At 39.7% G+C, this 27,759-nt stretch overlaps 1 protein-coding gene across 2 annotated transcripts; it reads right to left on the bottom strand.

Annotated features, from left to right (window-relative positions):
* Positions 1-22: 22 nt before the first annotated feature.
* On the bottom strand, positions 23-26,488 carry LOC134209232 (mediator of DNA damage checkpoint protein 1-like). Of its 2 annotated transcripts, XM_062685221.1 has the most exons (6): positions 26,241-26,488; positions 26,077-26,181; positions 24,438-24,713; positions 21,097-23,929; positions 419-727; positions 23-326 (listed from the first exon to the last, which is right to left on the bottom strand). In XM_062685221.1, exons 1-6 carry the CDS (start codon positions 26,256-26,258, stop codon positions 112-114), a joined length of 3,756 nt encoding a protein of 1,251 aa, XP_062541205.1. In that variant the 5' UTR covers positions 26,259-26,488; the 3' UTR covers positions 23-111. The 2 variants fall into 2 exon arrangements, with proteins under 2 accessions (XP_062541205.1, XP_062541206.1); XM_062685222.1 differs by lacking the exons at positions 23-326; positions 419-727 and adding an exon at positions 20,819-21,005.
* Between the last annotated feature and the right edge of the window lie 1,271 nt (positions 26,489-27,759).

The raw sequence follows: 27,759 nt of genomic DNA, 5'->3' as shown, positions 1-27,759 counted from the left end.
AGAAAAGAAAAACTATCCTAACTGCTTTGAGTTCGATTTTAATTCAACAATGTGTATACAGAGATGCATGTTTTGTAAAAATATAAAGCTCAACAGGTAAGAAACGCCAACTTACGCCAGCCGATAGCTACGGAAGTTTTTGTAGTGCTGCATAATAGACAGCATAAAGCCTTCGGTGCTGATAATCTCAATTGTGGGGTACCTCTCGCGAATTCGGGGAAACATTTGCTTGTCCTGCGCATCAGTTATGACAAACAATTTGTCCTCGTGTTTCGGTTGCTGAGCTGGGAATTTGATCACGGAGCCTCCGGCGCTGCTGACAATTACTGTAATGAAAATGTCGTTTAATTAAACGTCCTTTTTAATAATCCTTAGAACATTTGCGACTTTTGGCTTTATCTTAAAGCTCTTAACTTACGCTGTAACTCTTCCGGTGGCGGCTTTGTACTGGGTGTTACTATTACAGAATAATCCTGAAATATTTTGGTTTGCTTGGCCACGGTGAGGGTCTTCTTCAGGTTAAATTTGAAGCGCTTTTCCATTTCGCGATCCTCCAGGATGTAGTCCCATGGGTCGACGAACTCTTGGTGAGTTTTTATTACCTCTAGGTACGTCTGACCGACGATCGGGATACCCTTGGCTATGGCACACAGGAATTTGTACGTTCGATAGGCACGGTCCGACACTAGAACCGACGCCATATCTGGTTGGTCAACGATTGAGCCACCTGAGAATGAAAAAAATCATCATTACGTTTATCTTGACTTACGGGACACGAAAACGAGTGTTTATGGATATGAATATCTTAGTTGATAGATGGCTTAATAGCATTTTTTACTTACCTGATGTTTGGCTATTGGATTACGGATATGTCACACAAATTCGAATTTCACGATAGATTTCCCATATGAAAGGTGCACTGTCCAGTATTTAAATAAAACCTACAAGCAAAAAAATCTGGATGTTGTTTCCATCTTTCAGTTACATTTTACGTGAACACGTACCTAGTAACTTCTTCAGAAAATTCAGGCGAAACTTACATGACCAGCCAACAGAAAACTCACGTAAGGCTTACGTGGTTTTCACTTAGAATGTGAATCTGTGAGAGAATCAGGAAGACTCTACGCAATTGGTTGTGGAAAAAATCTACGTGTGTTTCAGGTAGAAACAACGCACAGATTTTTTTGGGTGTAGAGTAGGGTGACCATATGGTATCCTAAAGGAGGACATGTCCTCCTTTTTCATTGAAAATCGAATGTCCTCCTTTTCGGCTAAAATGTCCTCCTTTTTGGAAATTTTGGAAAAACAGTAGCATGAAGATCAATTTCTGAAGAAAATCTAGCAATAATACAACAGAAGTCCATTTTGTAACAAACCGTTGCACACGCTTGCATTTCTGGTTTCAATTCCGAAACATTTTCCTTGAAGTTTTGGAATAAAATTATGTAAACAACGAAAATAAAATGCGTGAATTACAATTATACAGGTGTCAAAAATATCAGAAAAATCGGAATTTTGAGAAATCTTTATAATAAAAATGAAATGGTCTGTGTTTGTATCCACATAACACGAAAACGGCTGGATGGATTTTCATCATTCCTTCAGCAGGAATGTTGGTTATCGTTTCCGACGGGTTTATATGATATTTCCTCATGCGAAAATCACGAATAAGGTAGAGTAAAAAACTAGAATTTAGATTTGTATGCAAACCTCCCATGGGCAGTTCACAACGCGCATTTTTGCCTACTATGCAGGACAACGTCTGCCGGGTCGACTAATTTAATAATAAAAAAGAATGCAAATGCTTCTCAAACATGTTCTACGGTTCACCCATCAAATTTCCTTTTAAACGCATTGCACGGTATGTTTCTTGAATAGGGCACTGCACGGGTTACTTTGTGTCTTTCTCACTGCATAGAAATAAGAAAAATGACAAGGCCACCAAATGTCAAAACTTACATTTGCTGGCCTTGTCGTTTTCTAACTTTCATAAGGACGAAAGATAAAAAAATGCATCCATGCAGTGCCCTATATGTGAGGCAAAGAACAGCCGTCATGTCATCCCAAGAATGGAATAGAAATATCTAAAACTAATCTGAACAGTTTTGAGTTACTTCAATCCAATTCTAATCAGTTTATATTTTTTCAATTGAAAACGTTAATTTTGGATACTAAGGACGTATACGTGTGCATTACTCCATTTGCTGGGTATCTTGCGTGGACGCGGCTGCGCGCACGCAGCTTAAAAACCCGCTACGTGGGCATCAGCGCTAAGATAATGTTCGATTGATTTTTCGCCAGTTCATCATTAATTATTTTGAAAATTACGTTTCGTTGCAACATTTTCTTATAACTATGCATAAAACGGGGGTACGCCGTTTGGCATCAAATAATTTGGCATAATAGCCGTCTGACATCAGTCATAATTAGCAGTTATATAAGTTATAATTTCAATACGATTTTTCCCTTCCTTTGCACATAGGCTGTTCTTTCAGTTTAGATGGCTACCCTTTAATAATTGATATTCTTTATAATTTCGCAGAAAACTGTATGTCGAAAACCCTACCATTTGAATCTTTTTCCCACAGCTTGAGCTTGATTGATCGCCCGTAGTTGCTACCCCATTATTTCCAGATCAGCTGTATTTGTACAGGGAACCAACAGATGATTGCTTGGGATTAACATTCATCTTCAATGTACAAGTACTGGTGATCTCATTTGTTTGACAATACTGGCGCCTGCCACGCCAGAATGCAGATCAATGTAGGGAAAGGGAAGGAATTGTTGATGCATTTGCCCGCGGCCACTTGCCGAATACATACAGGGGAACAAGGATCAATATGGACATCCTAAGGTTTTATTTAATATTAGGTGATTTAAATTGAATATAATTTGGATTTCTAGCAATTACATGATACTATTACTTGTTAACTACCAGTTCTTTTTTGAATCGTATTGAAAATAAGGCAATTTCAATTAAATAGGACGATTTTGTAATAGTTAATTTATTACTATTCTCGGGAAGGTAGCGGGGCAGATTGGACACACCCATGGGGCAGTATGGACACCCTTACGAAATATGAAGAAAATGATCTTACTCGTGATTATATGCCGTCGCAACTAATCGTAACCTATTTTATCGATCATCCAACAAAAATATTACAAAATTGTTCATCTTCCTGTCATGTTTTTGTATAAGACACCTAAAATTGTGTTTGGATCATCAACATCCGAAAATCTATTTCCCTCTTCTTAAGCGAGGTCATATATGGTCGTTTTCTATTTTACGCCTTCCCAATCGCAGGGCTGTTACAAACTGACCAAATTCCAATTCGCGAAATTCGCGGCTAACAAAATGAAATCCGCGGCCACAAAAACAAAACCGCGACAAACAAAAATAAACGAATTATCACGTAAAAACACATTTCAATGCAAAATTTAAATACTGTTGCTTTTAATCTATCAATGCTTTGATCATTCTAAAAAATGAAGAAAAATTATGTCGCATGATGTTTTGAATGGCGAATCAAAAATAATTTTATGATTTATAAATATTTTAATGGATCGTTGCATTCCTAATAGCCTAGCCAGGCTTTCTCACTTCATAGAGTTTTGATGTCAAAGTTCATAGATTTAAATTTCACTGAAAATAAAGTACATGACGTTTCATACCAAGATACTTTTTTTTAACAAAAGAATAAACTTGTAAATCGTTATACGTTCAAGCAGAACTGACTTTTTTGTTAAATATCTTGGCTGTGCATATGCACAGCATATGTTTCGAAATGGACAAATTGATATGAAATTTGCGAAAAGAATCCACGTGTCTTGGAGGGACTCGAACCTCAACCTCCTACTCTCTAGATAGGCGTGATAACCCCTACACAACAAGACCACTTAAAGGTCACGTTTGCGGAAAAGCCATCAGAATCCGAGTACCAACCTCCACCGCCACAGCCAAGATATTTAACAAAAAAATGGTTTTCGTACGGCCGAGTTGCCGAATAATATGCAATTAATTGTAATCAAGTGTCGGTCTTTCACCGTCATTAGTCGTCTGAGTACACGCGACCGCTTACGTTAAGGCAATCAAACTCATCAAATGCTTTAGCCAAGCAAGCCTTTGGCACAGCAGAGTGCGATTGAATTCGCATTCTATACCGTCCCGCCCAGACAGTTCCTGGGGGCATGGAGTGCGATCCTCTCGTTTAATAAACAATGTGCACTCGCTTGGCTGTGGGTATACAATAGTAAAGCACATGTGGTGATTGGACAAATCAAGCATCCGAAAGATATTCAATTTGCAAAAAGTGAGCTAACCGCGGTGGAGGTTGGTACTCGGATTCTGATGGCTTTTCCGCAAACGTGACCTTTAAGTGGTCTTGTTGTGTAGGGGTTATCACGCCTATCTAGAGAGTAGGAGGTTGAGGGTTCGAGTCCCTCCAAGACACGTGGATTCTTTTTCGCAAATTTCATATCAATTTGTCCATTTCGAAACATATGCTGTGCATATGCACAGCCAAGATATTTAACAAAAAAATGGTTTTCGTACGGCCGAGTTGCCGAATAATATGCAATTAATTGTTTTCAGAACTGACTTTCAAATGCAGCCAAAATAGTTGGTGGCTATTTCACAGTCAATTCAAGGGTTTCGAGGCCTTCAGTAGCATGAATTTTGATATAGAGTGATAAGAACAGTTGACGACTCCGAACCCATGGTGGAACCAAAGTGGGAAACCGCCAGTTTGGATTCTACACACTAGAACTAACATCGATACGAGTTTCCAAGTAGGTTGTTTAGATGGCGTTGGTCACACGTAGATCACAATTTGTTTAATGGTAATATTGAAGAGCAATAACTTGAAATGTGTTTACTATTTAGATGACTAGAATCCTTACGCTACCTTTTGACAGGGCAAGTGAATTGAACAACTCAGTTGAATTCAATGAACTTGCCAAAAGTTGAAAATGTCAATACAAACAAAAGTCAACTTTATTTTCGTTCGAGTAAATTGAACGGAAATGTATAGGCCGATGACATACTAACGCGTGTGCGTGCGCGAACGCGTCCAAGACGTAAGAATTTCTCTTGCTGATATTCTGCTTTACGAGTGCTTGGACGTGTTCCGCAATGCTCGACGTGTCAGTATGTCATCGCCTTTAGACGTTCAATTCGCGTTCAATAAATTCGAACAACTTGTTCAGTTCACTTTCCCTGTCTAAACGCAGAGAGAAATACAGGACTTGCGATATTTTGCTCCTCATGAACATACAAGTATCCAGTCGGAGGGATTGCATCGTCTATTGCGAGCAGTGGATCGTCGGATTTGCAACCAACCATGATTTTCCATGGTGTCTCAATTTCTGTAATGTACTCAAGCACAAGCAGTGTTGTATAATGTCATTGGCATAAATTTGTCTAATATTCCGAAACCTTTTTCAAAAACAGAATATCAAGTTATGAGGTGTATCGAACTTATAGCGTATAAAATGTCCTATAACTTTGTCTAACAGGACATTGCTGATAAAATAGTCTGACACGTGGGAGGCAAAATGTTATTTAAAAAGCGACATTTTGAAAATATTCCACTCATGGCTTAAGCCTCAGCTTTATATTTAGAGCAATGTACCTTTGGTTAAAAATATAAGACTAACAGGCTTCTAAAAAAAAGTTTTAGACAAATTAGGGCACGAGCAAACGAAGAAACGATGAATTTTGGACCGCTAAATGGCAGAAACGCTTTTTACCGAAAAAATATCTAATCAAGCAATGATGGTAATTGGACTCTCCAGTCAAACATTTCGCTCAATCGATTCTTCATTTCATTCAAGATCAACCTTTCCAAGAATTTATATTTTTTGACGCCTCTAACTATTATTAAAATTCAAAAGAAGAAATCAAAAAAGAGCTGTTGACAAACTTGGCCTAACATACGCTATTTTGAACCAAATCAGGCGAATCATTCTGGCCGGCAACACTTTTTTAGTTTTTGTTTCGACTTTTTTTAAAATATGGGTTCTTCGGGAAAGTTGACCTCAAACGAATCAAAGAATTGACTGAGACTATAAAAAGAGATACAATGCTTGGAGAGAAAAATAGACAAAATGTCAAGCCCTAAATTGTAAAAATAATTTACAATATTCGCAACGACATTCATGGGAATCCCTCTCAAAAATATTGAGAACAAAGACTAATTTCTAAACACAATTCGGCTTCCCGGAAATCCAGAATTTCTATATGATCAATTTGTTAGGTTAGGATTTGTTTGGATATCAACCAATATTCAATAACTAAAATATATGTGTTATAAATGTGTTCGGATCCCAAAGCATTGCTTACTTCGCATACACTCATATAAAAAACATTAACATTTTGAATTTTAGGGAGAGGGTAAATATAAATCCGCGATTTTCGCGACAACGTTTAACGGAACCGCGATTTTCGCGACTGTAAGAGCAAATCCGCGAAATTCGCGAAAATCGCGAAATCCGCGACTGTTGTAACAGCCCTGCAATCGTCTATCCTTTAAGCATTGTGTGGAGTTCATCCTGTCTGTTGGCAAGCGGGAGCCACTTGGAACATTTTATCGCACTGTTTGTTCACTGAATGTGATGGACAACACATTCCCCGATTGCTTTGATTGCTGATGATATGACTCTAAACTGTGGTTCACATTAGGCCTACTTCGATAGTTTCAAAGCAATTGAATATATGATTTATGTATTGAGTAATTTGCACTTGTTTAGACTACTGAGCGAAAATTATATTCTCAGTCACAATTCCTCACTCTTCCAAAACCGTAAGCATACTTCGATTAACAATCGATTTTCAGGATTTGTTTTGTTTATTTCTACTTGTCACTCGACTCTATTCTGAGTGTCAGCTAATTTATTTATAACTTTTGTAAGAGCGAAGCATCAACTTTACCTTCAAGAACTATTCAATAGGTAAAGTTATCACAACCCAGGAGGATGAAAAATCATTCATAAGAAAGCCGTATCAAGTTCCTCCCGGTTATTGAAATGCGTTATCCCCACAACCTGCACTGGATAGACATTCGTGAATTTCAATGTTGCTACAAGAACGAAAGAAGCGAAAGCATTTCTGATAATCAGGAACAATGCAGTTGCTGGTGTCGGAATGCAGTGGTCGGAGTCTAAAAGCCAGACTGACTTCTTAAGAAAAACTCTACAGTGAAAACCAATGTGCTTAAAAGGTTAAAAGGTTAAAAGACTATTATTCTTCCATTTACTTCCACTATTAACAATCATAATTAATCATAATGTGCTTAAATTGAATTTGAATAAAAAGTATTAACACGAACATATTTTAGTTGTGTTTAGACTGAATTGAATTTGACTTTTATTGAGAAATAGTAAGGCAACACTTATAAAATACTAAGACAACACTGGTTTGAAGTATGGACAACATATACTTAGGTTACTGCCCCATCATTTGCTAATTAGTCACATCTCAACCAAATGCGATAAATTTGTACCTCACAGCAAGTACTTCCGTTGAAATATGACCTTCGGGGATCGTCGAAAATTGGGATAGATGTGTTGCCCAAATAGATCTACTCCCTGTTGGTCATGTTCATGGTCCTTTCAATAATATATCAGGACAGAGCTGGATTAGACAGGGCATATCGCAATTTCAGTATTTTGGCAATCATTCTTCTTCTTATATCAATGCCAGGTTACTGTGATTGAGGAAAAGTGAACTGTTAGCAACGAATTTCTCAATAGTCTAAAAATTCGTATCATACACAATAATAATAAACGGCAAGTACTGTTTCACTGCCACACACATTGCATAATCTAAGCATGCTCTAGTCTACCCTGCTGGCAGCGCCAATCCTTCCAATGGGTCGTACCGAACAACTTGCCAACGAGATTGCCAAATCTATACAAAACATTTCCTTTTTTTGTTGCACTTTCAGCAACTTCTATGGTATATATATATATACAGTCACTCTCAAAATTGAGCGTACAGTATGGATTAGTTGACTACATTCAAAAATTTCAAAGGAAATTAAATGGTCAGCTCGGTTGTTTTTAATGCATTTCAATATTCATCCCTTCTTTCAATGTATGCGTACATAAAATTGTTGAAATTTTTTCTCTAAAGTTCATTTATTTGAAAATAATCTCAAAATACGCCTATTAGATGTGACAAAATTGAGCGTACAGCTAATGTTTTTCTATAAAATTTCTTATTATAAACACGATTAATGTATTTTAATATTGTTTTTTCATGATTATATTTATAATAATAAACATCCGCTACTTAAACATTCAATGTTTTGAACAAGTGAGAGGTAAGAACATTGCTATTTAACAATTCAATGCCTGTGACAAAATAAATGCTTTAATGTGTATGTTTCACAGGCATCGTATCTTATATATGATAGATAATCGAAATCGAGCGAGACATACGATTAATTTGTCAAAATTCAGTCGGTAAATGATGAAAACAGATGTAAACATACAGAGAAAACGACAAATGTTAGGAATGACATAATTCAAATTTAGTATGTTTTTAATCTAAACTTGTTTTAAAGCTCGATTATTGTCTCAGGTCTATCATTAAGAGTAATATTATTGAATCCAATCATTCACAGTCAAATTCTAAAAGTAGAAGGTGCATGGTCATCGGTTTTCAGCGGACTGTATAAAACTTCTCTCGGAATCGCAGAAAAATAAAACGCGTCCTTTCGCTTTAACGTCGTGACTAACAATCTCCTTTTATTAAAAAATAATTTTACACACAGAAGGTGCGCCGCAACAAAAAGAAGGTTAAAATTACCAAGGTAGTTTAAGAATATACAGGTTGTATAACATCCTCCCCACGTTGAAATTCCAGATTTCAATTATCCATCTTCTCTTCCTGATCCAGTGGCAGGAGTGATATCTCCGTTACGCCCCGCTTACATTCGCCCCTGGCGGTTCTCAGAGTTACAACCCTGATGGCGTTGTCGTCTCCTGGATGCGTCTTGATTATTCTACCGAGTTGCCACTGCATCGGCGGAACATTGGGATCGTTGATGAGTACCAAGGCTCCTTCTTTAATTTTTGTTCTCTTAAACCACTTCTGACGATTCTGCATCTCCGACAGGTACTCGACCAACCACCGTTTCCAAAAATGTTGCTGGATGACTTGCACCAATTGCCACCGTGACAGTGTTGAAAGCTTCATGTTAGTGTACGACGGTTCAGGAATAGACTGCATTTGGCGTCCAACTAGGAAATGTGCAGGAGTAATGGCAGTCAAATCGGTTGGGTCATCAGAGCGGAGTCAGCGGTCTTGAGTTAAGGACGAACTCAATCTGAACCAGTACAGTACTCATTTCTTCAAACGTCAGCTTCTGATTGCCAATAACTCTCTTCAGGTGGTGTTTGGCCGACTTAACTCCGGACTCCCAAATTCCACCAAAATGTGGACTTTTCGGTGGAATGAAACTCCACGTAATAGACCGGCCTCCGCAAAATTCTGTCAGCTGCGTGATATGATGTTCAGTAGCAAACAATGTGTACAATTGCTCCAACTCAGCCTCAGCTCCAACAAAGTTGGTAGCATTATCGGAGTAGATTTTGCTGACAGGTCCTCGTCGTCCAGTAAAACGCCTCAAAGTAGCAAGGAAGGCGTCGGTGGTAAGGCTTGATACAAGTTCTAGATGAATGGCACGTGTACTAAGGCAAACAAAGAGACAGATGTAGCCCTTCGTTATCATCGGCTTGCGTGCTTGGATGAGTGATTTAATCAAAAAAGGACCCGCGTAATCGACACCAGTGTGGAAAAAAGCGGGGGACGGCTGCACTCGATACGACGGGAGGTCACCCATCAATTGTGTCGTTTTCATCGGATTTGCCCTGAAGCACGGAATACACTGTTTAATCACCTTTCGAATAGTGTTCTTAGCCTGCAGTGGCCAAAAACGTTGACGCACGATTGCCAGCAAGGCCCTCTGCCCTACATGTAGGTTGTTTAAATGTTCATGACGAATCAGTAGTTCGGTTACAGGATGTTTCGCTGGTAATAGCATTTGGTGGCGACTATCGTACGGAATGAACGCCTTCTTCACACGACCACCAACTCGGAGAATACCGTCGACTGGATCAACAAACGGTTGTAAGCTTCGTAGACGATGCGTACCACAATTTTTCAATGCGTGCAGCTCGGGCTGGAGAGCTTCGTTTTGTACAAGACACACTATTAACTTCAAGGCTTTATCAAGTTCGTTGGCTGTTGGTGGACCCTTCTGCAACATCTTCCGACCGCAAAGTATATAGTTGGCGAATCGAACTACTAAACTCATACATCGTTGCAATCGAGTGAAGGAACCAATTCGATCAAATACCGCCAACCTTAATGGCGGTACAACAAGACTCAAGCATGTTCGCATTTCAGGTAGCTGGTCATCTTGTAAATAAGGCGGCTGCACCACGTTCACGACATTCTGATTCAACGCAGCCGGGCCATTCCACCAAATGTGTCGGTACATAAGGTTCTGTGGCATCTCGCCCCTCGATATTACGTCGGCAGGGTTGTCGTACGTAGGAATGTACCGCCATTGGTACTGACTTGTAAGTCTCTGGATCTCGATGACTCTATTCGAGACGTACAATTGCAGATCACCAGCAGATTTTCTAATCCAGCAGAGAACGATTTGTGAATCGCTCCATAGCGTAACTCGTTCGAAGCTGATGTTGACTGACTCGATTAATTTCACCACTTCTCGTGAAAGAAGAAGTGCAGCTAGAAGCTCAGCTCGTGGCGTCGTTATCTGCTTCGTGGTTCCGGACTTCTTTGGTAGAATCCTGGACTTACTGCAAATAAGTTTCATCGTAACGGCGCCATTTGGATGAACAAGACGTGTGTACAAACATGTCCCGTACGCTTGATCTGACGCATCTGCAAAACCGTGGAGTTCCACGAGATTCGGTCCCACACTAAGTATCCATCTAGGTACTTTCAGGTTGTTCAATGTTGACAGTTGGGTGCGGAAAGCAAACCACCTTTTCGCAATGGCATCAGGAATGGGATCATCCCAACCTAAGTTCAGAAGACTGACCTCCCTAAAGATCAGTTTCGCAGTTGTCACCACCGGTCCACCTAGACCAAGCGGGTCGAAAAACTTTGCAATTTCACTTAGCACTTTCTTGCGGGTTATTGGGCGGCTTTGTTCCTCAGGTGGTTGAATGCAGAACGAGAACCAATCTTCTGCAGTGTTCCATATTACACCAAGAGTTTTCACGACCACCTTATCAGCAGCAACTACGACGTCAAAGGAAGTATCCCAGAAGGTCTTTGGATTTCCTTGAGAATGGCGGGCTCGTTCGCATACCACTTGTGTGCATCGAAACCACCACTGCGCAGCAATTCCAGCATTTGATGACATAATGACTGTGCTTCTTCAATAGTGCGCGCCCCACAGAGGGCGTCGTCAATGTAGAATGATTTTTTCAAAACAGGAGCAGCTAACGGGTACTCCTCCATGCTGTCATCAGCCAGTTGTGAAAGGCTCATCGTTGCGTGGAACGGAGACGATGCTAAGCCATAGGTTACCGTAAGTAGTTCGAAAATCTTCAGTCGCTGTGAACAATCATCCCTCCATAGTATGCGCTGAAATGGAGTATCTTCTGGATCCACCATCACTTGTCGAAACATCTTCGGTATATCGGCAATAAAGACGAATTGGTAGCACCGAAAATTCAGTAGGATGGACACCAGATTGTTTTGGACAATTGGACCTACCTTCAGTGTATCATTGATAGAGACTCCGGTTGACGTTTTTGCAGAGCCGTCAAAGACAACGCGCAATTTAGATGTCGTACTGCTGGGCCGAAGAACACAATGATGAGGCAAATAGTAAGAAGAACCTTGCCTTTCAGTCGGGCTTACTTCGATTTCCTTCATATGCCCGAGTTGCTCGTATTCGTGGATGAATGAAGCATAATCGGCCTTCAACTCGGGTTTCAGATTTAATCGTCTTTCGAGAGCTAGAAATCGTCGGGTTGCCATCTGGAGCGATTCACCTAGATCTTCCTTTTGTTCATTGAATGGGAGTCGGACTAGGAACTTACCATCAGGCATGCGTCGGTAGGTGCTTTGGAAGTGTTGAATGCACTCATCGGTCGTTGGTGTGGTATTTCGATGTAGTTGTTCTCCATCACCTTCGATTTCCCAGAAACGTTTCAGTAGATCGGTCAAATCATCACGTTGGACAGTGTTACATAACGTTCGAGCAATCACAGGTGTACTTTCGGAAATGACACCTCCGATCACCCAGCCTAGCTCCGTGTTTCTAAGCGAAGGAAGATTTTTAGTAAGAGTGATTCGTTCCGATCGGATAAGATCCCAGAAGATTTCTGCTCCTAGCAGCATGTCAATCCGACCACGCTTGAAAAAGTTGGGATCGGCGAGCTCAAGGTGTGTTGGGATGTTCCAGTTCGTCACGTCAATTGATCTTTCTGGCATATCATTCGTGATCCTGGGAGCAATTAGCAGTTCAAGCTCGGTCGAGAAATTGTTGACGCGAGACTTGATCTTAGTACGCACTATGTTACGGATTCGTGTAATGCCTCCATTCAGACCACTCACTTGATAATTGGAACGGTGCCTTTCGAGTGCCAGTTGTGCGGCAAATCGCTCGGTTATGAAATGATTCTGGGAGCATGAGTCGATGAGCGTTCTGCACGGGTGGAGAATGTTATCATAGCCGTAAACCAATACTACAGCGGTCGAGAGAATAGTTTGCCTGTTCGGATGATTTGATGACACACAAAGAGCGACGTTTTGACCCTTATACGTTGATTCAACAGGAGCGATGTTGTTTGCAGTCGTTTCAGTTCGAGAACCGCTGCTTACTGCTGGCTGCTTCGTTGCTGGTGAAGGATTTGCGACCTCTTCTGTCTTGACCTCTTCCGGATGCAATAACGTATGGTGTTTCCTGCTGCACCTACGACACGTACTAGACGATGAGCAGTCAGTAGTACGATGCCCCTTGCCGAGGCAGTTGAAACAAGAGCCAGACTTACGGAGTACACTGTATTTATCACTAATACTTTTCTTCTTAAATTCTTCGCACTTATAGAGTTCGTGGTCATTGTGACACATTACACACTGCTGTTCTTTTGCTGCCACTAGAACCTTCGATTTGTTTACCGGCCGTGCCGGCTTCGGGTTTTCCATTTTAACATTATTGTTTGTTTCCACTTTTTCCATAATTCTGCACCGCTGCTTCAAGAACTCGATGGTGTCCGCATATGACGGCAGCTCCCCTGGATCCTGTTTTGTTTCCCACACTTTACGTGTATCTCGATCCATTTTTGATGCTAGTTGGTTGATGAGCATTTGTTCCCCCAAACCATCCACCGCGAGTTCCAGGTTTTCCAGGGCCTGGACATTCTTAACACAAGCGTCAACCAACTTCCGTAGTTCAATCGAACTGTCTTTGGAGATTTTCGGAAGAGAAAAGATTGCTTCGATGTGTTTATCGATGATTAGACGCTTGTCTTCGAATCGGTCGGTTAGAATCGTCCAGGCAGCTTCGTAATCTCCGTTATTAATTATATCCTGGTCAATCACTCCCGCTGCCTTACCGATAAGGGCGTTTCGGAGATGGTAGAGTTTGATAGCGGGTGATTCCGTGACATATCGTGCCATTACGTTCTGAAACATGGACTTAAATGAATACCATGCTTCGTAGGTTCCATCGAAGGTAGGGAGCGGAACGGTTAGCGGTGCAATGAACTGCTGAGTGGCCATCACAGGAACGATAGGCGCAATCAAATTTCCAATCGCAGGTGCAGACGGGGCGGTAACTGCGGTTTCGGCATCAATTCGTCCAACAGGGTGTTCAGTTGAATAGTGAGCTCATTATAAAGAGCTTCAAACTCCACATACCGGTCTTCTTGCTCTCGTCGTCGTTCATCAGGGAGGGAAAGGGCGTATATTTGGTTTTGAAATGAATTGTACTCAACGTAGCAATTCTCAACAGTCTTCAAGTGCTGCTTCAGAAAGTGCACATTTCGAATGTTCGGATTTGGAACAGCGTCACTGTGCACTACGGCCTTCTTCACTCGCGACAATTTCCCTTTTACCGCCCCTCTCTGATGAACGAGTGTTTTTAGCATTTCTTCCATCACTCGCGATTCTTCTTTTCTTCTCTGGTGTAAAAGTTGGTCACTGATCGACTTTACTTCTCCAGTCTCCATTCACAAAGGAAATCGAACACGTTCTATCATGTTCGTTATTCAGAGCGCGTTCACTGCGAACTCGTCGGCAGCAACCACGCACATTCGACCGACGCGACGCCTCGACCGAATGTTCACTTTTCTTTTCAAAGAATCGAGTCTTTCCCGGTAGAAAAACCCGTCAACGGTCGTTTCCGGTCACACCGGAACTATCCGGCTTGCTAAAGGACCAAAAAGATGGTCATCGGTTTTCAGCGGACTGTATAAAACTTCTCTCGGAATCGCAGAAAAATAAAACGCGTCCTTTCGCTTTAACGTCGTGACTAACAATCTCCTTTTATTAAAAAATAATTTTACACACAGAAGGTGCGCCGCAACAAAAAGAAGGTTAAAATTACCAAGGTAGTTTAAGAATATACAGGTTGTATAACAGTGCATGTTAAGGTACCGAACATAAAAACAGCTTTTCAATCCCGTAGAGCACTTCTGATTGAATATTGAAAAGATAGCCTAAAATCGTAATTTCATAATTAAATTTGGATTGAACTCAACGATCTGTTACCATAAGGGATACAATTGGATGATTTCCATGTGGCGAGTAAAAATTAACTTTTTTGAGAGTTCGGCAGCTTATTTAATGATAATTTGGTGAATTTAAATGATTCAACCAAATTTGTTCCTACGTTGACTGAGTCTTCAAATATAAAATGACATCTTTTAATGTATCCGTGTGCTGCTCTTTTATTAATATTATTATTAATGAGTGTCCTGAGCTTATAAGCTACCTAAACATCGACTTTTAAATAAAGTTATACTTAATTTGAAATATGCCGTTCCCAACATTTGTCGTTTTCTTTGTATGTTTACATCTGTTTTCATCATTTACCGACTGAATTTTCCCAAATTTATCGTATGTCTCGCTCGATTTCGATTATCTATCATATATAAGACACGATGCCGGTGAAATCCATATCTTAAAGCATCTATTTTGCCCAGTAGCATTGAATTGTTAAATAACATTGTTTATACATCTTACTTGTTCGCCATTTTGATTAAAACGTGGTTTAATTTCAAAACATTGAATGTTTAAGTAGTGGCAGTGGCGTTTCCCTAACCTCAATCTACCTGTGCACTGGACTTGAATTTGAGGAATTTTCGTGCGAAAATGTATAGAATAACTAGATTTTGATTAGATTAAACGACTCTGATAATTTTATTTTTCATTTGGGCTGTAGAAATATCAAAATTTTTATTTTTCGTGTCAGTGCACAGGTAAAAAGTGAGGTTACGCGACGCCACTGAGTAGTGGATGTTTATTATTATAAATATAATCATGAAAAAACAATATTAAAATACATTAATCGTGTTTATAATAAGAAATTTTATAGAAAAACATTAGCTGTACGCTCAATTTTGTCACATCTAATAGGCGTATTTTGAGATTATTTTCAAATAAATGAACTTTAGAGAAAAGATTTCAACAATTTTATGTACGCATACATTGAAAGAAGGGATGAATATTGAAATGCATTAAAAACAACCGAGCCAACGATTAAATTTCCTTTGGATTTTTCGAATATATTCATCTAATCCATACTGTACGCTCAATTTTGAGAGTGACTGTATATGCTTCTATGGTATATACGTCATGTACTGGAACTTTTATAGCGATTTATAATTCCGCACCATGATAACACTAAAATAACACAATATAACAGCCTCATCGAGGTTACGTTTTTAATTTTTAAGGTGTCAGTTCTACCCCCATATAGAGTGTTCAGTTTGCACCAATAATAACAAGAATATTGGGGGTGTCCAATCTGCCCCGGGTGTTCATAATGCTCCCTGGTCCCCTACTTCTGCACTACACTGAACCAAATCACCCGTCAGTTATTGTATGAAAAATAATTCAGTGAATGGTTATTTTGATGTTTCTTAATACTGAATGATACTCTAATTTGGATGATTTTCTGCTCGAACCTGGGTATACGTTAATTCAGAACTTGAATGCAAAAATGACAAATATTAGATCATTTTGCATTCACACACACTCTATATTAAATTTCATACTTTGGCGGTATGATTATCTGTTTCTTATGGATCATATAAAAATCATCCAGTTATGACTTTAGATCATCGAAATTCAGAAGGGTGGTGAGAAGAAAAGATGTTTTCCCAATTTGGTAAGTCTCATTTCTTTATTAACAAGGAATCACTGATAAAACAGCACTATAATTATATGCATTACGTTATGTATATAGATTCTACCAGTGCCAAGTGGGATCATCTACAGTCATGAATATTTTTCATTGCAGGCTTAAATCTTGCCGTCAAAAAATGCTTGTCCGCATCATTAGGCTACCATCGCAAACATTTTGTAAGAAGCAAATCAATTAGATCTATTTCCGAGCGATTCACGATTTACTGCGGTCTACGATGAGCATAACAGTGTTTTTTGCGAACACAATTTGCAGGTTTATCATCAAAGTAGCAATGTGCTCAACTTGTTTTTTTTTTTGGTAGGCTAAATAAGTATTAAAATTTAAATGAATGAGTTTCATTATACTTATCATTTTGCTCCTAGATACTGTCATTCATCTGCCAATGAATTCGGGAACCGCAGTCTCCGGAAAGCCTGAGAACCATTGTAAACCATTCCACGATATGATTTGTTAATTTTCATTCCAAAATACAGTTTAGGTACTCTCGTGTGTTTCATTTAGTTTTGCCTATCATTCAACACGCAACATTATGTCGAGACTCGAAGATTATTCATCCAGATTAATAAAGACACAATGTTAATTAACATTATGAATATGTGATTATCTGTTTTGTATTTCTTGAATATTTTGAGGGAAAAGTCCCATTAATAATAAAAACTTCCTTCTCATTCGAAACAATTTTCATTAGCCAATGCTAATGCCTTCGACTTTTAAATGAAAATCATCCACTTATTCGTTTGGTATGATTATCATCTGAATGATTATGTATCGCGTTCTGGATGACAAACATATGGATTTTCATTGAAGCGGAATACGAAAAACTGAATGATGGCTGGAAATCATCCGATTTTTGTTATGGGTCACGGGTGAGGCAAAAGTCATACTGTAATTGGCAGATTTTTTCGTTCAGTGTAGTGAGGACTCATACGGATTTTATGGGTTTTGAAAATTGGTATTTTATGGCAAAGGTGAATAGTGGATAAATATAATCAGAGTGTAAAATAATCGAAAATTTTTGGTGAATTCCATTTTTCTTCATTTGTCAGTTAACTTCCGACACATTCATAGTCGGCTCTGGACAGTCAATATTCAGTTGAATATTAGTCATTGAATATTTATGCACATTTTACAAATTGATAAATTATCTGAAATCTGAACACGTTTCAAATGAGTAAAGTAATATATCACATAGAACTGAATCCGATTTTCATCCGCGAGGCACTTTCAACGGTAAACATCAACATAAACAATGCTAATTATATTTTTTCTGCACATAGTAAACACACTCAGTGACAGACGAATGAATGAGTTCGTGGAGTCGTCGTCTGACTATGTCATTCTATGTTTTGAATATTCATGCGATGTTTGTCAATATTAGGACCGAAGTTGCTTCATGAAGATGAATATTTTACGCTCTGAATATAATGCCATAAATGGTTGGGAGTTCAAAGCTCTTAGATCTTTTATAAGTAAGAATATTGAGCCATTATGTGTTCAATTGTTCATTCATCGCGAGGATAAACAATAAATCGCTTCATACGACTATACGATCAAAAACAAACAAACGGAAAAACGCTTAGAAAAATATATTAATTATGCAATGCTTACTAAATGAGAAAATGTTACCGTCTTACCGCTAAGGAGGGCCCCTCCTCCTGAATTACTCCTACTTTAGTTATTTTGAATACATATGTTATTTTTGACTGATTGATTTCCATTTTCAATTTCATTATTCAACGGAATCTAATAAAGTGATAAAGCTAATACACTCAACCCTCTTTTTACGTCAATTAATGGGGGGGACATAAACCGAATGTGACGTAAAAAGAATTTTTGCTAAAATTTTTAGTATTTCACTTAATTTATTGATCGTTGGATACTTTTAAATACATTCACTTACGTCTTACATGAGTTATTGTAAGATCTCTCGAAATCCAGGCATATGAGATGTTATAAGATCTCCAAATTGTCCTGGAGTTTAAATCAAATGGTCTACCGAATCAACCAAGGCTTCCACGATGTCCCCAGGTGCGGTGTCAACCCAATTTTATCTCCTGAGTTAGTCTTTCACTTGCGTCTCAAATACAGGCATATGTTTTTTTTTCTAATACGTTTATTTAAAGGCTCACTCGCCGTAACCAGCTTTACAGAGCCAAAAACTTGATTACCAATTTCTGGTGTAACCCGTCCCGCTTTTATTATTCTTCAATAATATTCTTTCTTTGCATGCAACATAAACAACCCTGTCGTTGTGTTCCGTGCTTGGGGAACACTGACCACCGCAAACTTTTTTGGATTCCTTTTATTCCTTCCTTTTTGAACGCCGTCGCTTATGTGTAACCTCAGTGTTGTAGTCGGCAGATGAGCTCGATGTGTGTTCGTCTATGTCAGTCCAGTCGTCTTCCTTCTCTTGTCGTCGTTCTTCAACAATAGATTCGTTCGGCGGCGATAATGTTTGCAGTTAATTGTTCACGGGAGGAAAATCGACTTGTGTAAACAACTCGTCGGATGGCTTGGTTGATGATCGAGTTTTATTTCCAGTAAATGTGGAGAAATCTTTACATTTTGCTCCCCGATGGACAGGTTGGCTACATTGCATACAGGACTTGAGCTGGTTTTTGTATATTACCATAGTAGTTTCGTTTCCAATAGTGATGAACGATGGAATGTGTCGGAGCAAATTCATCCTTATCACACGCACCGCGTTCGATATTCCAGGAAAATAGTGTTTCCACGTTTCATCCCTGATCGAAATAACTTCTCCGAATTTTAACATCAAATCGGTTATTGTAATGTGGCTTACTGATGGCGGGAGATCGTGTACCCGAATGGTCACCGCCTCACAGTCAACGAAAACAGGAATACGAAACTCACTGTTTCCACAATGCATTATTCGCTTCCAGTTGTGCTCCGTCTGATAACGTGACACAACTTCAGCTGAATGCATTTCGATGAGCATACAGTTGCGAGAGTTATGCAACTGTATGCTTTTCACATCTGTATACTAAAGTTTTATTTCAGTCTCCAAAAACTGCTTCACTTTCCCAGCATCTGGGCGAACTGATAGCACACTAAAATCTATTACCAATGTGTTTTTACGCACACCATCCATTTTCCACAGGCTGCAAACAAAGGCGAGAGAAATAAAGAAACGCGACCAACTTGGTTTGTGTCTAGCTTGCCAACTGATCATATGAGATGTTGTAAGATCTCCAAATTGTCCTGGAGTTTAAATCAAATAGTCTATCAAATCAACCAAAACCTTCATGATGTCACAAGCCGTGGTATCAACTCAATTATGTCCTCCGAGGATTTGTCTTTCACTTGCGTCTCAAAACAAGACATATGAGGTGTTGTAAGATCTCCAAATCGTTCTGGAGTTTGAATCAAATAGTCTAATGAATCAACCAAGGCTTCCATGATGTCCTTAGCCACAGTATCATCAAAATCATGCCCTCCGAGTATTTGTCTTTCACTTGCGTTTCAAGTCCAGTTATATGAGATGTTTTAAGGTCTCCAAATTGTCCTGGAGTTTAAATCAAATGGTCTATCGAATCAACCAAAGCCTTCATGATGTCCTAAGCCGTGGTATCAACTCAATTATGTTCTCTGAGTAGTTGTCTTTCACTTGTGTCTCAGTACAAGACATATAAGGTGTTCTAAGATCTTCAAATTGTCCTGGAGTTTGAATCAAATGGTCTAATGAATCAACCAAAGCCTTCATGATGTCCCAACTCAATTATGTACTCCGAGAATTTGTTTTTCCCAGCACAGATATGCACCCAATCGCGTCCTCCAAGCACATTTTTTGTGGGTTGTTACCACGGCTGGGGACATCATGGAAGTCATTGTTGATTCGGTAGACCAGCGGTTCTACCGAATCCGAATATTGCCTAGACCGGCACCGGGAATGGAACCCAGCCACCCTCAGCATGGTCTTGCTTTGTAGCCGCGCGTCTTACCGCACGGCTAAGGAGGGCCCCAGCATAGTGTATCCATTGTACTTGTTACACAAGATACATACTCATGCAATGGCGGGCATAGAAAAACTTTCAATTAATAACTGAGGAAATGCTAATACTGCTAATACTGAGTTGAAAAGCCTGATAAGCCTGATATGACCTTCTACTCAAGGTGGTTTTTCCCGGAAATGCCTGCTTTAGCAAGAACCCGCCTTCCAATGTTCGTTTCCCAAATATGTTACACACAAATCGCAAATCAGTCTCGAATTGGTGGATTTTGGGGCATTATAGAAGTAATTATATGTTGGAAACGTCGTTAAATGTTTCATAACTGTGGAGTGCAGGGAGGGAGCGTACGTTTTAAGTTTTAATACATATTAGTAGATAAATTATTCTTGAAGATTCCAGTGACCGAAAGGTAACAAACACTTATACTCTTTTGTTTATTTTCAACAATTTGCATTAAACATATTCAAACAGCTTGAACAACTTAGCATAAAAACTACAAGAATGGCACATCACTTAACATTTTAATAAGTACTAAGATATTCATATCCATTTGAACGAATAACAATCGCTACGCCCTACCACACTTAACGGCGCTGTTGACTCTTTCTAGCGGCTACAAGATTGGAAACGGAAAGCACATAAATCTTAGGCTTCGGCGAATAACAACATGCTTAAATCTCAATACGTAACATAAATGTACTTACCAGCCCTGGTGATAATCTGTCTGTACGGCTCCGGACTCATCTTGGTGAACATAAGCCGTGGCTTGCCAATCCGGGAAGACTTTCGAATGCCTCCGGATGACTCGGAGCTGGACGGGCCAGATCGTTCGTCTCCACTGGACACCGCAATGGCCTTTGACTCGATCGGCCTTTTCGATCGCTTCGAAGCTGTAGGCTTTTCTTCTACTATCGACGACGGCGAAGGGCCAGCCTTCTGTTTCAGTTCCGTTTTGGTGATAGTCTTTTTGGATTTGCTGACTTTAGCATTGGTTGCTTGTGGAGGTGGCTCTGGAACGGAAACGGCTTGCTCTTCGACTGCTTTACGCTTCCGGGTATTCCTATTGACTGGGGGTGCATAATCGACGGATTGGTCCACCTTTTCTGGCTTCGGCGGCGGGAGAGTTGCTTCTTTAGTTTTTTGATCAGCCTTGGACTTGATTTGAGATTTGTCGTTTTCATCGTCCGAATATTTGGAGTTCTTTTTCTTGGTCCTATGGGATCTCCGTTCAACCACTGTTGTGGCTGTCGGGGGTTTAGTGTCATCAACCACTGTTTCATCCCTATCGTACTTCATAACGCGAATCTTGCTATCTTCTTTGTGGAAGACAGGCGCCGTGGGGTCCTCATCTTCATCGGAGCTGTCGCCAAATATGTATTTGTTGCGTTTGGCCAATTTCTCAGATCTCGACGGGCGGCTCGTGATCATGTCGGAAATGGCAAGAATTTTCTCCTTTTTTACCACATCTAGGAACGGATGCTCCGGCGTATTAAAATCAAATGTATCAGTTTCATTCGCTGTGGCACTTGATCTTGGGGTTTCAAGCCCGGAGGGTAACGAACTTTTGGTGCTGGATCCAGCACTGCAGTTATCAAGCTTTTTCAAGAGAGACTTGGGATCCTGTTTCCGATTTGGACGTTTGCCTCGCCTACCATCAGCAGTTGATGCAGCAGAAGCAACGGAATCTTTGCTGTTGTCGTCCGTCATTGGCAGCGTTGCTGCTAAACAGTATTCGTCATCCAATCCTTCGTCAGTCGGATGACTTTTATTCATTTGGGTCTTACTTTGCCCTATTTTTCGCGATTTGAGCCTTATTTCGGATAACTTTTCAGCATCTCGCGCCAAGTTTACTTCCTTCCGATTTTCCTTGTTGGAAGAAGGGGAAATATTGGCACTACTTTTTGTTTCTTCCTCTGGTATTGGCCCGATTTGTTTCACTAACAGTGACTGCCGGTAAGTGCTGTTGACTTTCGGTCGAAAATTTTGAGTAACTTCAGGATCTTCGTCTTCACCAACGAGACTAGAGGCTGAATATTGACCCTGCAATGGTTGAGTTTGGAGGTTATATGCTTCGTCCGGAGGGGAAGGAACAGCAATTTCCAGCGGAATAGTGTCATTCTCTTCATTTTCTGGAAGTGACTGTGTTTGAAGATCGTACATGTCATTTGGTTCCTGCAACGGAAGCAGTTGGGTCGCCACACCAAATGGATCCAGTCTTTCCTGGGACCGTTTTGATCGACGCTCAGGTTTTCGTTTTAACTCACTGCCAGGTGGGTGGGGAAGATGGAACGGTATCGTGTCGTTGGCAGTTGATACAAGGGGCTGCGTCGCAAGATCGTAAACATCTTCAGGATCGTTGCTTTTACTAAGTGGTTGCGTGGCCAAATCAAACGGATCCAGTTCGATGTTTTTGTTGACCCTGATTGAAACATTTTTCATGACGTCATGCTTTAAATTTACCAACCCAATTGCTACTTTTCGCAAAGAACGTGCTGCTTTTAAGTCTTTGTCAGGTATTTTCTGAGTCAGAAGGTCGTACGTTGAATCCGGAGGCAATGTAATCCTGCTTTTTGTTCCCTCGTCAGTTATGTAAGATTGTGTAGCTAAATTGTACGGATCGTTGGTTCCCTCTTGATTTAGAGATATCTCCATCTCTTCATTCGGTTGCTCTCCAAAGTCTAGGTCTGGAGTAACTGACTGATCACGATCATCTTGCAGCTTTTCTACGCCTGCATCAGCATTTACCAATGATAGTCTGTTGGCATTTCTACTGAAATCCTCCTGTTGAGGTGTTATTCGATCGAACTCTAGATCCGGGGTAACAGAATCGACTCTTGGTTCTTCCGTAACTAAAGTATCCAGCATTGGATTACGAACATCCGTAGTCGTCGCAGGTTTATCGAATTCCAATTCTGGTGTCACTGATCCCTCGCGATCTTGGCCCTGATCTGTTGTCTTGGTTTCGTTCCACTCGATTTTGCTCAATTCATTATCTGTCGTATCCATGGGCACCTTTCCGTGGAACGAAATAGAATCAACGGAATGATCCGGAACAATGGATTTGCGCTGGTTTTCCCCGGCCATATCCCGTTTGTACGATTCATCCAGATTGTGAAGTAAATTCTGCGATTGCTCCACGTACGGATTATTAAACATCCCGTCGCCCGTATTCTCATCATCCAAGGTTTCGAAACGGAGGAAATCATCATCCTCTTTATCACTCTGAACGAGTGTATTGCCAATCGGTGCTATAATCTGCGACTCATCTGCGGCTGAATCCTGATTTTGTTCCTGTGTTTCGGGGATATAAAACATATCATCATCGTCGTCTTCGGCGGTTGCTTTCCCACCGGTGACATGACTGTCATTGACCTGCTGTCGGGAGGAGGCATTTGCGGAGATGCCATCATTGGGCTGCGTGGCAGGTATCATGAAACTTTTCTCCCTTGAGACTACTTGACTGAGTTTGCGGTCTGAGGCGTTGAGCGTGCCAGATATGTTCGATTGAACCACTCGAGATCTCATTTGAGGAGGTTCCTGTTGTAACATCGAAATGAATGAAACACAAATGAATGAATGGATTAATAATATGATAAGTTCTTTTATAATACTGCTCACAGTCACATATTTGTTCCATATAAATAGGAAATCCAGCTAAGATGGACTGATATGCGATCATAGGCAGTGAAGATAGTGAATTTATTCTACCAACTAGTATTATATGTAGTAAGTAGGTACTACACCCATGAAGATAATTTTTACCGCCAATGCTAAATTTTATACAAAATATTCATGTTTGAGGATCAAAATATCGATTTTAAGCAATTATATTGAAGACATATGTTGTCTCCCAACTCAAAATAACCTGAATTTTTAATCAATGAATGTTAGTTGTAGAGGCCCTATTTAGCCTAGCGGTAAGATTAACGGCTATAAAACCAAACCATGCTGAGGGTGGCTGGGTTTCATTTCCGGTGTCGGTCTAGGCAGTGTTATCTGTTTAGATGTAGACTAAATAAATGAATGAATCGTTGCTTTCACTTACCTCCAAACTGCAATCAACGATATCGCCCGAATCGTCGAAAAATGACATCGACTGTCTACGGACTTTGGACGTAACATTTTCAAAGCGGGCTTTGAATGTTCCAAAACTGATCGCATCGCCTGATGCTACTGGGCACCATTCCAACGGGATTATGTCCTTTCTCCGCCATTCCGATTTATCTATCAGTTGTGTACCACCGTGGGAGCATAGATCCATCACGTGTAGTTCAAGTGTTGTCGAAGACCAACGAACGGCGGCATGCTTGGGACATACAGACTGTGAAGAAGACGAATATACATTATGTTCTACTTGTAACAGAACTCAATTATATTGAACAGAAAAAAAATAATATACCTAATTTTGCAATGAGTTGCATTTATTTTCTTATCCAACGAGAAATGCTGGCAGATAGGAGGAACTCAATTCAGACTGCTACCCCGTTTCCATCTCAAACATGTTTTTATTATTTGCGCAGTTTAACTGCCTAAATTAACTCATTTACATTATTTTAAGTGATGTACAAAATTCATATAATTTAATTAATACGCAACTGATTTATTTAATCCAGGAGCGGGAACAGGCGATGTTGTTCATTTATACCTTTTTGCCTATCTCGTACAACAAAATTGCATGGAAAGGCTATCGTTCCACTCCGAAAACAAACTTTTTATAGTAGTCTCGGCGACCCATATTTGTAGTGTTCTATACCAATCGACTCAGCTGAGCAAATGTTTGTCTGTCCGTGTGTATTTGTGTGCACAAAAGTTAAGAAGAACATTAGACAACTTTTCATGTAGTAATCCTTAATCGACTTTCTCGCAACAAGTTTCAAGTTGCGCTTGGAAGTTATAAAGAAAATGTTACATTGAATCAAAGGAGCCTTTCACAAATTACGTAACGCTTTAGGGGAGGGGGTCAGGCCGAGCATTACGATCCACACAAAAAAAATCTTCCATACTAAAAGTGCTACGAGCGGGAGGATGGTGGTCCAAAATCAACAAATTTCCCGTTACGTAATTTGCGAAAGACCCATATTAGCGCTATATAAAGTTGGTGTATTGGCTAAACGCAAGAAAGGCAGTATCACTACTAGGTGAATTAAGTTGGGGTTTCCGAATTATAAAATTTATTGGTAGTCTAATTCTTCAAGGATAGTCGAACTTGATATTTTAGATTTATCAAGGTAAGGTTCTGCCAAACCGCACCAAGCGGCTTTTTGAATGACTTACAATATTTTTTTCGTAAAAGGAAAACAGGAATCATTTCATATTAATTCATACGTACATTTGTTGTACGATATACAAAGTCGAACAGTGTCCGTAATAAAACAAAGTACCGGAAGGATTGCTTTTTCCCTCTATATTGTATTTTAGAACAGGTTTGCCCACTGTGTACCACAAACACTTCACTTGTATTTGATTGGATTAATATGGGAGATATGGACTTATGTATAAAAATATGGTTTCTAAATACACTAACAAAGTCTTACATAAGTGCATTAACACCCCTTTGATACTCAGAACGATAATTATTACCAATTATTATTAATAAAACCATCTTTCAGTTTGGACGTAAGAAGTCCTTCTTCCCTTTAAGTCTAAGCTTTAAATCATTTTCCCAAAACAAAATTTAAACTTACCTCATCCGAGAGTCGAATGCAGCTGTATCGGTCGTTTTCGGCAGAACCGATCAAAGTAATTCCCTGTCGTAACAAATGTCGGTCTTCTCCAATAAGCAGGAACATCTATCAATGGATAGAAATGCGCCATTAAATAAATTTCAGAAGTTGATTGTAAACATTACCTGGCCTGCGGTATCCATTTTTTGGGCACAAAATATTCACTTAACATTAAAATGATCATGAAATCTTCTACAAATGACCACAACTTATCACAAACTTGAAACAAACACTGGGACTCGATCATAAACGCATCAATTTGATTAGTTTTCACAGGTTTTCACGAATAATCACGCATTGAAAAAGCGTTGATCATCAGAATGTTTTGCTTTGCTTTCAGAGTTGCAGAGCGGGCAGAGCGGGTGAAAAACCAGTTTGTGCTTTTGCAGGAAAAAGGGCGTAAATTATTTCAAAATGTTAAACATACGCATTTAGATTAAACAACCCAAATTCTAGTTCGATTTTACTCAGGATACTTTTATTTATACACTAATTAAAATCCACACATTTTTATTGGCAAAAATCTAAAGAAAATAAATCTAGATTGCTTTGGTCGTATGTGCAAAAGAGAAGCTCTCTTTGGATCTATTCTCTTTCCATTATTACGAAGCTATACAAAAGTTTACTTCGAATTTCTTTCCAAAGACAATAGCTTTGCTTTGTCTATCATGCTGAAGTGGAAATGTAGCAAAACATGCAAAACTAGCCGAAATTTTAGCGAAAGAGAGCGCGATCAAAGAGAATCTCTTTTTTGCACATACGACCTATTCTCAAAGCAATCTAGAAATAGAAAATGGACGTACACTGCCAAAAATATCTATATAAGATATATGTGTCGCCGTTATACATTTTTGCAATAGCTCCACCCTAATGTAATCGATATAGAACCACACATAAATTAAATAATTGCTAATTCGAGACCACACATAAAGTTTATTTGGATACATATTTTATCCAGCTTTCCACGCTCGGTAATGGCGGCTTATCGGTGTGTAAAATCAATTGGTCACTGTACTGTTTGACACTAGCTGGAGGAAAGCCCACTGGCGTTCCTGGGTGAGGGAAGGGAAAAAAGGCCTTTTCGGCAGTGAGTTTTCCTCCAGCTAGTGTCAAACAGTACAGCGACCGATTGATTTTTGCACACCGACAAGCCGCCATTAACGAGCGTGGAAAGCTGGATTAGTAATTCGTGTGGAGAATGGTTATGTGTGCGCTGATATACATCATAAGTTAAATATATGGATTTTTGCCAATAAATATGTGTGGATTTTTAGTAGTGTATGATTTTCAATCAAACGCCTTATGAAAATTTGCCACAAGGAATCGGTATGAATTTCAATATATTGCCTTATGAATGATGATTTTCATTTGAAAAAAAGTAAAGTGCGGCAGACTGGGTTCGAACCATGGACGTCGGGATCGGGAGGCTGGTATGTAGACCACACGCCCATCGACGCTTGAATACTCGGGAAGGTAACTGCGTATAAGAAGCACTGTTGGTTGAATAATCAGTCGAAGATTCATAAGGCGCCAGTTATGAATTTCGATAGTCCAGTTCGCTGAGTGTGCACTGAGGAAAATGGACGTATGATTTTCAATCAAACGCCTTATGAAAATTTGCCACAAGGAATCGGTATGAATTTC

This window comes from Armigeres subalbatus, chromosome 2 (genome assembly GCF_024139115.2).
Source record: "Armigeres subalbatus isolate Guangzhou_Male chromosome 2, GZ_Asu_2, whole genome shotgun sequence".
NCBI lineage: Eukaryota > Metazoa > Arthropoda > Insecta > Diptera > Culicidae > Armigeres > Armigeres subalbatus.
The sequence above is the reverse complement of the archived record's forward strand: the minus strand, read 5'-3'. Positions and strand labels throughout refer to the sequence as shown.

Coding starts and splice junctions, on each gene's coding strand:
- LOC134209232 (XM_062685221.1), bottom strand. Junction 24,714..26,076: donor GCATTCGACTCTCGGATGAG/GTAAGTTTAAAT, acceptor TCTTCTTCACAG/TCTGTATGTCCCAAGCATGC. Junction 728..21,096: donor ACAGATTATCACCAGGGCTG/GTAAGTACATTT, acceptor TTTCATTCTCAG/GTGGCTCAATCGTTGACCAA.